The sequence below is a fragment of the Rhinoderma darwinii genome, chromosome 1, assembly GCF_050947455.1.
Source record: "Rhinoderma darwinii isolate aRhiDar2 chromosome 1, aRhiDar2.hap1, whole genome shotgun sequence".
NCBI lineage: Eukaryota > Metazoa > Chordata > Amphibia > Anura > Rhinodermatidae > Rhinoderma > Rhinoderma darwinii.
Window position 1 is genome coordinate 106,562,694 of NC_134687.1, and position 13,351 is coordinate 106,576,044.

A 13,351-nucleotide genomic window follows, 5' to 3' on the forward strand; every position below is an offset into this window, starting at 1 on the left:
CCGATGCCATAGACTTTTTTTACGTCGCAGCATCGGAATAAGTAAACAGAGCAGGGAGCTGTCAAATCTCCCTGCTCTCAGCTGCCAGAGGCAAATGAGAGCTGGGGGCGTCCCTGCTCTGCCGGGTGAGATCGATATTAGTATCGATCTCACCCGTTTAACCCCTCAGATGCGGTGCACAATAGCGTGCACCGCATCTGAGTGGTTTTGGAGAGAGGGAGGGAGCTCCCTCTCTCTCCCACCGACACCCGGCGATACGAACGCCGAGTGTCTCCAATGGCAGCCAGGGGCCTAATAAAGGCCCCCAGGTCTGCCTGGAGCGAATGCCTGCTAGATCATGCCGGAGGCATGACCTAGCAGATGCCTGTCCATGTTAAACGGACAGGCAGTAATACACTGCAATACAAAAGTATTGCAGTGTATTATAAATGCGATCACAGAATCGCATATTAAAGTCCCCTAGTGGGACTAGTAAAAAATAGTGAAAAAAAAGTTTTTAATAAAGTTAATTTAAAAAAAATGTGAAATGAAAAACCCAGCTTTTCCCCTTACAAACTGCTTTACTATTAAAAAAAAGTTACACATATTTGGTATCGCCGCGTCCGTAACGACCCGACTATAAATCTATTACATTATTTAACCCGCACGGTGAACGACGTAAAAAATTTTTAATAAAAAACTATGGAAAAATTGCTGTTTTCTGTGAATACTGACTTTAAAAAAATGTGATTAAAAAGTGATCAAAAAGTCGCATCTACTCCAAAATGGTACCAATAAAAACTACAAGTCTTCCCGCAAAAAAAAGCCCTCATACAACCGCATCAGCGAAAAAATAAAAACGTTACGGCTCTTCAAATATGGAGACACAAAAACAAATAATTATGAAAAAAAAGCGTTTTTACTGTGTAAAAGTAGTAAAACATACAAAAACTATACAAATTTGGTATCGTTGCAATCGCAACAACCCGCTGAATAAAGTTATTGTGTTATTTATACCACACGGTAAACGGCGTAGATTTAAGACGCGAAAAAGAGTGGCAAAATTTCAGGGTTTTTTCTATTTCCCCCCAAATAAAAGTTAATAAAAGTTAATCAATAAATAATGTCCCCCAAAATGGTGCTATTAAAAAGTACAACTTGTCCCGCAAAAAACAAGACCTTATACAGCTATGTCGACGCAAAAATAAAAACGTTATAGCTCTTGGAATGCGACGATGGAAAAACTTAAAAAATGGCTTGGTCATTAAGGTCCAAAATAGGCTGGTCATTAAGGGGTTAAGTAATTTATGAATTGATTCTCTTGTTTAGCTGTTAGTTTTCATTTTAAGGGCTGTCTGCATTTTAGGATTCTTCTACAATTGGTTGTCTGTGTAATGCATGGATGCACTAGGCACTGTCGCAAAGGGGTTCCCACAAACCGCAGCACAGTTATGGTGATGATGCGGGCTTAGAAGTTGAGCCCGTGCCATTACCAGCGGGTGTCAGCTGACACTGCTGTACTGGCATCGATCAGAGCGAATCTGGCTGTTTAACCCCTTTGATGCAGCAGTCAATAGCGACTGCAATATCGAAGTGTTGTGTAGCCAAATCCATAAATCAAGTCTGTAGCATATCCGTTTATCTTGCAAAAGTGTTGCAATTTTTCAGAGCAGAAAATACGGCCAGAAATTCTGCAGTGTTCACACAACTTGTGAACATGGCCTTAATGTGACACTGTAGACAAAGCAAACTCAGAGCGGGCCACCGAGTGCTGTGGCGCATATGACTTCCCTATCCCCTGTATTACACACTACAGCGTTCCAAACTGCCTCTGGATGTGACATGGGCTTCCATGGTCAAATATCTGCACACAAGCATCAAAACACTAGGCGTCCACTGGAGTGGAGTAATGTGTGTAGTCACTGGACTCTGGGGTGGTGGGAATGTGTTCTACCATAAGCTTAAAAAAAAAATGCTTACAATGTTTAATAAAAAAACACCAATTAAAACGCTTGTGAAGAAATTTGAAAAACACTTAAAAAAATGGTATATAGGAGGCTTAAAGAGGCTCTTTCACCACATTATAAGTGGCTTATCTTGTACATGATGTGATCGGCGCTGTAATGTAGATTACACCAGTGTTTCTATTTAGAAAAACGATCATTTTTGACGGAGTTATGACCTATATTAGCTTTATGCTAATGAGTGAGTTAATGGACAACTGGGCTTGTTTTACTTTTTGGCCAAGTGGGCGTTGTGGAGAGACGTGTATGACGCTGACCAATCAGCGTCATACACTTCTCTCCATTCATATACACAGCATATAGCTATATCACTATGTACGTACGTACCTGCAGTGTCCTGACTGAATGTACATTACACGTCCTGGCCGGAGGTATTCAGAATCCTGACACTTCGCTAACGTTTCTGTGAGATTTACAGCAAGGCAAACGTAACCTCGTCTTAAATGACCGTTTACAGCGTAATCTCGCGAGATTACGCTTGCCTTGCTGTATAGCTCACAGAAACGTTGGCGAAGTGTCAGGATTCTGAATAGACATCACGTCCTGGCTGGTGGTAATGTATATTCATTGTCCGGACACTGCAGTAACGTTAGTGTTTGTGTATGTGGCTGCACATAGCGATATATCTATATCGCTATGTGCTGTATAAATGAATGGAGAGAAGTGTATGACGCTGATTGGTCAGCGTCATACACTTCTCTCTACAACGCCCACTTGGCCAAAAACTGACACGCCTAGTTGTCCATTAAGAAAGTCATTAGCATAAAGCGAATATAGGTCATAACTCCGTCAAAAATGAGTTTTTCTAAATAAAATACACTGCTGTAATCTACATTACAGCGCCGATCACATCATGTACAATATAGGCCACTTATAATGTGGTGACAGAGCCTCTTTAAGACTGCTGTGGAATAAAAAAAATGGAGTGGGAACACAGAAACCAGAGCGGGGCTCAAACAACACTACAATCAGTGTTTACGTTCGGTGGGACCATTTGAAACGGTTTTGACAAACATATAGACAGATGTATGTAACTGTATGCTTATATAGTTGCATATGCCTGTCATAGACTCTCATTAACGCATTCCCGACCACCCCACATAGATTAACGGGCTGCAGCACTGGTCCTTGTGCCTGCAGCCCATTAATCTGCGTGTGCTCCTAACAGCACACAGGTGCTCCCCGCAGCCCGGCATCTCCCAGTACAGGCTACTACTAGCAGCCTTAGGGAAGAGATAGAAAAAACACACGGCGCCACCTTGTGCAAATCAGTGGGTAAAGGATGAGACGAGAGGGCATGTATCATGCTCACCTAGGTAGGATGTTAAAAGGCATGTAAAACCACAGTGCTGCTGCCAGATCAGAGTCGGTATCCCGCTGCCCCCCTTTGTGATCTAGCAACGCAAGTACAAAGTAGGCTTCTAAAGATTGTGACTAAAAAATGAGCACTGCGCAACTCTCAACATCCCCCAACCACACATCTTCCCCCAATAATACATTCCTTTTATAAAGGAATGTAGTTATCAGTCCTACACTGTATCCAAGCACATTCCCCCATTGGCTAATACACTCCAATTGTAACATATGCAGCAATGGTGTATAATCTTGTATCTTCTTACCTTCGGTGTGCTTCGCTCATGTTCATTTTTATTTTTAATATTTCCCTATTGTACTTCCTCTCTCCTTGCTGTCCGCAAGAATGTATTTTACGTGCTGTGCTCGTTTAGTGTGTTCCATGGCTCCGATCCCCTTTGGTTGCCTTGACAACGGATTAGCGTCCTAGCACCCTTCAGTGTTACTTAGTAACACAAGTGCTCGCCCAGTGCATCCAAGTCCGTGCTAAAACCATCATTTCCATCACCAACCAGCACTAACCCCCCCTTTAAACCATTAATCCCTTAGTATTCGATCCCCCCCGTAACAAACTTATATACCAGAGCTTTGGATCGTAAATTTGGATATCTTTATTTTAATTTTAATATTTCTGTATTGTACTTCCTTTCTCCCTGCTGTCCGCAAGAATGTATTTTATTAACAAAGGAATGTATGTATCTTTGTAATACTGCAATTATGTTTCTATTACCACGCGCGAGGAGTGAAAGAAGAAAAGCCGGGTGTGACGTCACGATCGCACCTTGACCCTGTCAGATTTGGCGTTTTTTTTCACTCAAGCCAATTTGAACCCACATGTTATATAAATGCTGTTAACATAGTATGCACATGGCCTGAGGAAGACGCTTGTTCGGCGTTGAAACGCGTAGCCACTCATTGAAATAAAACTTCTCGTATATTATACCCTGGACTTTGTTCTTATCAATTCCGCCACGCAGCAGCGCCCTCAGAAAGATCCAAATTTTCTCCTCCTTTTCCACACTAGCAGCCTTAGTATTGGTGGAAAACATCAGGTTGGATCACAGCGGTGATCCGAACCGATTAACCCCTTAAGGCTTTATTCAGACGAACGTGAAAAAGGTCCGTGCAACGCGCGTGATTTGCACGCGCCTATATGTGTCTATGGGGCCATGCAGACATGTCCGTGATTTTTGCTCAGCGTGAGTCAGCTGAAAAAAAGGCACGACATGTCCGTTCTTTGGGCGTTTTGCACGCATCACGCACCCATTGAAGTCAATGAGTGCGTGAAAACCACGCATACCGCACGGAAGCACTTCCGTGCGAACTGCGTGATTCGCGCAAGAGCTGTCAAAAGGATGAATGTAAACTGAAAAGCACCACGTGCTTTTCTGTTTACAAACATCCAAACGGCCAAAAAAATATCCGGGACGCGACGTCAGGAGATAGTCACTGTCCAGGGTGCTGAAAGAGTTAAACTGTTTCAGCACCCTGGACAGTGACTTCCGATCACAATATACATGAACGTGTTAAAAAAAAAAAAAAAAGTTCTAACTTACCGATAACTCCCGGCTTCTTCCTCCAGTCTGACCTCCCGGGATGACAATTCAGTCCAAGTGACAGCTGCAGCCAAGCACAGCTTGCAGCGGTCACATGGACTGCCGCGTCATCCAGGGAGGTGGGGCCCGATGTCAAGAGAGGCGCGTCACCAAGGCAACGGCCGGGAAGTTCTCGGTAAGTACGAACCTCTTCTTTTTTTTTTTTTTTTTTTAACAGGTTGCTAGATATGGTGATCGGAATTCACTGTCGAGGGTGCTGAAAGAGTTACTGCCGATCAGTTAACTCTTTCAGCACCCTGGACAGTGACTGACGTCGGCTAGAATCATCTCTATGATGGCGGCTGCGCGAAAATCACGCAGCCGCGCATCATACACGGATGACACACTGAGCTGGCAAGTGATTTTTGCGCGCACAAAACGCCTTAATCCAGCCTTAATGCGGCAGTCAATAGCGACCGCCAGAGGCAGGACCTAATATTCCTCCTGTCAGTGTGAAACTGACAGATATAATACCCTTGAATACATAAGTATTGCAGGGTATTATAACAACGATCCAACAATTGCATCTTCAAGTCCCTACTGGGACTAAAAAAAAAAAAAAGTTACAAAAAAATTTACAAAAGTAAAATGTCAAAATAAAATTTAAACATCGCCTTCTTTCCCTTTTATAAAGTCCCATTTTTATTAGAAAAAAATAAACTATACATAATTGGTATTGCTGTGTCTGTAACGGCCTTAACTGTAAAAATATAATGTAATTTATCCCGCACGGTGACCGCCATAAAAAATAAATTAAAAAACCATACTGGAATCGTCCCTTCAGCTCCCAAATAATTGCATAAATAGGGATCATGTCTCATGTACCCAAAAATTGTACCAATAAAAACTGCAGTGTGTTCCGCAAAAAACAAGCCCTCACATAGCTTTCCTGATAGAAAAATAAAAAAGTTGTGGCTCTTAGAATATGGCGACACCAAAAAGATGTTTTTTTTAAAACCGTGATTTTATCGTGCAAACACCGTAAAACAAAAAACCTATATACATATAATATCGCCGTAATCGCACAGAATAAATTATGTCATTTATAGCGCACGGTGAACGCCGTAAAAAAAAAGAATAAAAAAAACAATAGAAGTTTTGGCGGCCTAACTACACTAAATACAGCAAAAAACCTGTGGGATCAAAATGCTCACTATACCCATAGACTAATTCTTTTTAGGGCTGTAGTTTCCCAAATGGGGTCACTTCGGGGGGGTTTCCACTGTTTTGGTCCCTCAGGGGCTTTGCAAATTGCGACATGACACCCGAAAGCCAATTTAGTAAACTTGAGCTCCAAAAGCCAAATAGCTCTCCTTTCCTTCTGAGCCCTGCCGTGTTTCAAAACAGCCGTTTATTACCACATATGGGGTATTGCAGTAATCAGGAGAAATTGCTTTACAAATCTTGGGGAGCTTTTTCTTCTTTATTCCTTGTAAAAATGTATAATTTCTTTTACGGACTAATTCCAGTAAATTCAGCAAAAAACCTGTGGGGTTAAAATGCTCACCATACCCCTTGATGAATTCCTTTAGGGGTGTAGTTTGCCAAATGGTGACTTTTTGGGGGTGTTTCCACTGTTTTGGCACCGCAAGGCCTCTTCAAACCTGACATGGTGCCTAAAATATATTCTAATAAAAAGGAAAACACCAGAATCCGGGCAATAAATATTGAGTTGCGTTTCTCTGGTAAAACCTTTTGTGTTACAGAAAAAAAATGGATTAAAATGGATTTTCTGACAAAATAAATTTGTAAATTTCCCCAATACTTTAATTCCTGTGAAACGCATAAAGGCTTAAGAAACTTCCTAAATGCTGTATTGAATACTTTGAGGGGTGCAGTTTTTAGAATTGGGTGACTTATGGGGGTTTTATAGAGATATAGATAGATAGATACAGAGGCCCTCAAAGCCACTTCAGAACTGAAAGGGTACCTATAAAAATAGGTTTTGGAAATTTTCTTGAAAATGTAAGAAATTGCTGCTAAAGTTCTAAGCCTTGTATCGTCCTAGAAAAATAAAAGGATGTTTCGAAGAACGATGTAAACATAAAGTAGACATATGGGGGATGTTAATTGGTAACTATTGTGTGTGGTATTACGATCTGTCTTACAAGCAGATACATTTAAATTTACAAAAATGCTAATTTTTGCAAACTTTTCTAAAGTTTGGTGATTTTCAAACAAATACTGAATTTATTGATCACATTTTTCCACTAACATATAGTACAATATGTCACGAGAAAACCATCTCAGAATGGCTGGGATAGGTGAAAGCATTCCCAAGTTATTACTACATAAAGTGACACGTCAAATTTGAAAAAATTGGCTGCGTCCACAAGGCCAAAACAGGCTCAGTCCTGAAGGGGTTAAAAAAACAAGCAAACATTACCTCGATACAATTGTATCAAAGTAGTCAACAGCGCTTTTCAATGACACTGAACTTTAGTGCCCAATCGTATTTCGAAAGTGTGTCCTTTTGACATACGTTTTGGCACTAAAGTTTATTGGCACGTCCGCTTAGGCCGGATTATCACAGGCGTGTTCGGTCCGTGATATACGCACCGTATGTTGGCCGTATTTCCCGGGCCGACCACCGTTCAGGGAGCCGGGTTCCTAGCATCAGTTACCTATGATGCTAGGAGTGCCTTCCTTTGGGAATACTGTCCCGTACTGTAATTATGTTTTCAGTACATGACCGTATTCTCGCAGTGAGGCAGTGACCCACAGCATCATAGATGACTGATGCTAGACCGGCTCCCTGAACTGGACCTTTCGGAAAATACAGCCTTATTTTCTTTCCCGCCATTGACGCCGACCATAAACCTTGAACAGATCTGAATTAAGCCTAAAGTTCTTACTGGTAGAATTTTTAAATTCACTGTATTGTGTTGCTGGTATCTACCATTTTCAGAAAGTCCAAGTGCACTCTTTTTGTAACTCTGCTGGTCATTTTTTTTTTTTTTTACTTGTACATCATGCACGTGTTAATGCAAAATAATATTGAACTCCACTGTAAACTACTTCCCAGAAAGTCACTCAGTATTGTGCACAGTCATTGATTCCCAGCATATGTGCCAAACGTAAGTCCTGACGCCCGTGCAGTTAAAAGTATACAATACATATTTTTTTTTTTAAAAAGTGTTTTTTTTGGAGGCCAGGCCAACTGCATAGGAAAGCACCGCAAACTACACTTTCCTATACAGTAAAAATTGTCTACATGCCTGGCGGATGCCAAAAGAACTTACTTGAACATGACAAACAGCTGATAAATATGTAGATGTGGATTGTGCAACAGAATTCACGATTAAGACCCATTCTGTATCAAAGTTCGTTAAAGGAGGTTGTACCAAGACGGCATTCTTTTACAAAACTTCCAGATTCAAAATAGTCACCCATGCGGCTCCATCACCCTTGCAATGGAACGAGAGGAGAATGCGCAGTCCAGCACTTTATTTAGTTCATACTTCTACATGCTTCAGTATTGAAAACTACATTTCCCAGGTGCACAGGACACACAGGGCAAGTGAAAAATAACTGCGTATGCTCGCCCTGTGCAGTAAGAACGGCGAGCGCGCATGTGCAGTTTCTCACTGCACAGAGCGAGGAAAAGAGCTGCTATGCTGTGCTAATGGCTCAGATCTGCACATTCTTAGCCTGTTGGGACTACTAGAGAACAATACCAAAGACAAGGCTGAAAGAACTATCCTGAAGAATGGGGGTATTTCAGTGGTGAACTTTTTTTTTTTACAGGTACATTTTAAAAAATTGTTTATTCTTGAAAATATAAATTATTTTCCAAATGTGGTGCAACAGCGCTCAAATGACTTATTGGGAATACCCCTTTAACATGTACTGTGGCAGGCAGTTTAGTCAGCTCATCAAATAGAGGTTAAGTAATGCTCTGATTTTACAATTGTATTTTTAATTATTTTTTTTTGCTTTAAGGAAACCTAAAAAAGATCTGTAAAGCTATAGTGGAGGCCATGGATGACGAAAAGCGAATGAAAGCTTTTGCTCCTATTCAAGAAATGATCACTTTTGTTCAGTTTGCAAATGATGAGTGTGATTACGGTATGGGCTATGAGCTGGGAATCGACCTGTTTTGTTATGGATCACGTGTAAGTAAGAAAAATAAATATGTATATATAAAGTGCTACTCTAAATTGAGTAGAGTTTTTATGAGTCCATATATTTAACACCTTAACGACGAGGGACGGATATATCCGTCCTTATGCAGGATCTAGTTCCTGCAAAAGGGCGAATATATCGAACCTCTGATCGTGCGGGTACTGCCACTGTACCCACGCGATCAGCGGCAGGATCATGGCTGTTAAACACAGCCAGGCTCCCGCCCCAACTGCCGGTATCGAAGCGCGCTCAGATTCTGGAATTTTAACCCATTAGATGCCGCTGTTAATAGCGACAGCGGCATCTACTGTTTTTGGCAAAGGGAGGGAGTTCACCCCATTGGCGCCCCCGCAAAAAAAAACGCGTGGCCTTGTCGGGTTTCCATGGCAGCCGGGGGCCTAACAAAGGCCCCCAGGTCTGCCTTCAGCAGCCAGATTGCCTATCTGTTTTAGGCCTCATTTACACGAGCGTGTGCGTTTTGCGCGCGCAAAAAACGCTGCGTTTTGCGCGCGCAAAAGGCACTTGGCAGCTCCGTGTGTCATCCGTGTATGATGCGCGGCTGCGTGATTTTCGCGCAGCCGCCATCATAGAGATGAGGCTAGTCGACGCCCGTCACTGTCCAAGGTGCTGAAAGAGCTAACTGATCGGCAGTAACTCTTTCAGCACCCTCGACAGTGAATGCCGAACACAATATACACCAACCTGTGAATAAAAAAAGACTTTCATACTTACCAAGAACTTCCTGCTTCCCCCCAGTCCGGGCTCCCGGCCGTTGCCTTGGTGACGCGTCCCTCTCGTCATCCGGCCCCACCTCCCAGGATGACGCCGCAGTCCAAGAGACCGCTGCAGCCTGTGATTGGCTGCAGCCTGTGCTTGGCCTGTGATTGGCTGCAGCTGTCACTTTGACTGAACTGTCATCCCGGGAGGTCGGACCGGAGTTATCGGTAAGTCAGAACGTCTTTTTTTTTTTACAGGTTCATGGATTTTCGGAGCGGAAGTCACTGTCCATGGTGCTGAACCAGTTTAACGCTTTCAGCACCGTGGACAGTGACTGTCTCCTGACGTCGCGTACCCGAACATTTTTTACCGGTTTCGGTCAAAACGAGTTTGGCCGAACCCGGTGAAGTTCGGTGCGCTCATCTCGAATTTGACACTCCGTTTGGATGTTTGTAAACAGAAAAGCACGTGGTGCTTTTCTGTTTACATTCAGGAGTTTGACAGCTCTTGCGCGAATCACGCAGTTCGCACGGAAGTGCTTCCGTGCGGCATGCGTGGTTTTCACGCACCCATTGACTTCAATGGGTGCGTGAGTGCGCGAAAAACGCACGATTATAGAACATGTCGTGAGTTTTTTTCTGCGCACACGCGCTGAGCGCAATTCACGCATCGTCTAAACTGCCCCATTGACTAATATAGGTGCGTACGACATGCGTGCAAAGCACGCGCGTCGCACGCGCGTATAATACGTTCGTGTAAATGAGGCCTTACACTGACAGGCAATAATGCTTTGGTGTACTAAGTATACCAAAGCATTATATCTGCGACCTAAAAATCGCAAAGTAAAGTCCCTAGTGGGACACAAACAAAGTAAACTGGTTAAAGTTTATGAAAAAAAAAAATACAATTTACTGGAGAAATAAAATAATGGGGTTTGAAAAAAAAAAAAATATTCATCGCCATACGGTGACCCCGTAACTTTATTTTTTTATGTATTTCTGTGTATGGTGTCTTTTTGTACATGGAATGATGTCGGTTTTAATTTATACCATTTTGGGGGATGTCTGTTTGGGGGGGTTGAAGTGGCAAAAAAATTGAGTTTCGACCATTTGGGTCTTTTTGTGATTTTCTAATTGGCAGTGTCATCCAGATTTCCGTTTCTGGTTTTGCGGGTTCCTGGCTTTGCGGGTTCCTGGCTTATTCACGGTGAACCATTTCTCCATTCATTAGAATTGCTGCACTTTTTGCCGGTTACATCTTGAGGTCAAAATAATTATGGGAAAGCTATAAATGGTATCTGACCAATGTTTATGGGTTCCCTAGTAAAATAAATCTGCCAAATACCGAAACATAAACGTTGCTATGATAACAACGGCTATTCTGTTTCTGGATGTTGCTACGATGGGACAATTGGTTTCAAAGAGGAAGTTAATATGATTTTATTCTGGTTTTATTTTTCAGTACTTTCACAAAGTTGCAGGCCAGCTTTTGCCCCTTGCATACAAGCTCCTGAAACGGGATTTATTTGCGGAAATAATTGCATCTCACCTGGCAAACCGAAGCAAAGAGAATGTTAACCAGCTAGACACCTAATCCAGACCGCAGGCAGAGTTTAATATGTTGCATATTTGTTCTTACTGTTTTCATGCATTATTCTATAAAGATAGTTTTGTAATAAAATTGTTGTATTGTGTCTGCACTGTCTTACTGATGGCAATGATTCAGTGATTTAGACATGGAATTGTATTGGCTAGAAATGACCACCACCTATGTGAGGAGCGTGTCACAGCAGTGATCTTGGGACATAAATTTGCAAATGTTACCTACCGTCTTGCTGTACACCTAGAAACTATGATTTTCGTGTTATCCGGCTAATTATAGTTGCATGTAACTGACCTGTAGCAACTATCTTCATGGCAGAAATCCAATTATGGTGACCGTAACCCCTTTCTGACAGCCTTTACGGCGGCTATATATGTTCCAACTGCCGATGCCCTGTGCAGTTGTCACGTAAACGAACGTTGGCAGCCTGGACGGGGTTTAATGTGTGCAGTGCTGCACTTTCCTGTCTGCCGGCTCTATCCACTAGTGCCGGCATCTATCACCCTTAGCGTATGTTCACACTGGCTATTTTCGGCCGTTTTTCTGGCCGAAAAATCGGAAGCAGAGCACCTCCAAACATCTGCCCATTGATTTCAATGGACCTATGTTATTCAATGTGGCAGTTTTTTTTGTTTGTTTTTTTCACGCATCCCTCCATAGACTAGTCTATGGGGGGGGGGGGAGGAGATGTGTGATATCACGTCGTGCAGTGCTGGGATGTGAAAAACAGAGGGCTTTCTCATACAATGGAGTTGGCAACATTAGTTTAGTCTCGAATTATGAATGCCACCCAATACAGATGTTATTCTACGCGATGTGATACGTTCCCCACATCAATTGGGTGTTCTAACAAGACCTTTCTTCGTGCCATACTTATAACACCATAAGTAAGGCATTATTATTGTGTATGCTTAACAATGATAACTCTCTTTAGTGAAAGCTACTTTTCTTGAACTTGGGTTTAGGGTGCATGAGTTGTCTGGGAATTCTTCTGATCGCAATCCAGTTTGAGAAATTATGGCATATTGGGAACTGTAAAATGGCAAAACCGGTCCACCCCACAAAACAAAACTGATAAAGACCATCATTTGTTTGCGGTACCATTCTATTTTCCCTTAAAGGGGTTGTCCACCTTCTGATGACCTATTCACTGGATAGGTCATCGGTACATGATCTGTGGGGGTCCGATACCTGGGCCTCGCACAGATCAGCTGGTTCGCGTGCACCGGATGTACAAGCCGGAAGCCGTTAGCTCCTGCAACAGAATAGTGGCCGAGCTGCAGTACTACAGCTCTGCTCTATTCAAGTGAATAGGAGCAGTTCTGCAGCACGGCCGCTATGCTACGTACGGAGCCAACTGCTTCCGGCTCCGTACATGGCATTATGTTCCATAACATCTGATGCCTGCAGGCCAACGGAGCGGCTTATCAGTGTGGGGTCTGGGTGTCCGACCTGCACCGGTGATATACTGATGACCTATCCGGGGGATAGGTTATCAGTTGTCATAAGGTGGACAACCCGTTTAAGTGATTGTGGTGTGCAATGTTCTGTTGGTTTTTGTCTGATGACATTGGTGGATTTTGTTTGTGCCAACCCAAAAAATCATCATACACTATATTGAGGCCGGGTTCCCACGTAGCGTAAACGCTGTGGAACTTCCGCAACAGAATTCTGTGCAGGAAATTTCACTGCATTTACAGTATGAACACATATGCGAATATTCAGTGTTAAATGACCCAAATGTTTTCAAAATAAACATATTTTTATTGAGACATGATAAAAATACAAATAGTAGCATCAAAATAGATCTAAAATATAAGTACTCACAGTAAAGAAAATAGGGAGTGGGCTACCGGCCATAACCTCTATACCATAGTATAGTACATTGTATATAAACAGCCAGGGTAAGGCAGACAAACAAGTATAGAGCTATGAACTAGGCCATCAAAATAGATA

At 42.5% G+C, this 13,351-nt stretch overlaps 1 protein-coding gene across 2 annotated transcripts in view; it reads left to right on the plus strand.

Moving 5' to 3' along the window:
* The window catches only part of HPF1 (histone PARylation factor 1), a 30,542-nt gene extending 19,056 nt beyond the window's left edge, over positions 1-11,486 (plus strand). The window contains exons 7-8 of one of the 2 annotated variants that reach the window (XM_075860253.1): positions 8,894-9,066; positions 11,255-11,486. In XM_075860253.1, coding sequence (XP_075716368.1) covers positions 8,894-9,066; positions 11,255-11,386 — 305 coding nt within the window. In that variant the 3' untranslated portion in view covers positions 11,387-11,486. The remainder of the gene's footprint in view (positions 1-8,893; positions 9,067-11,254) is intronic. The other variant, XM_075860254.1, reaches the window with a different exon arrangement.
* Positions 11,487-13,351: the final 1,865 nt, after the last annotated feature.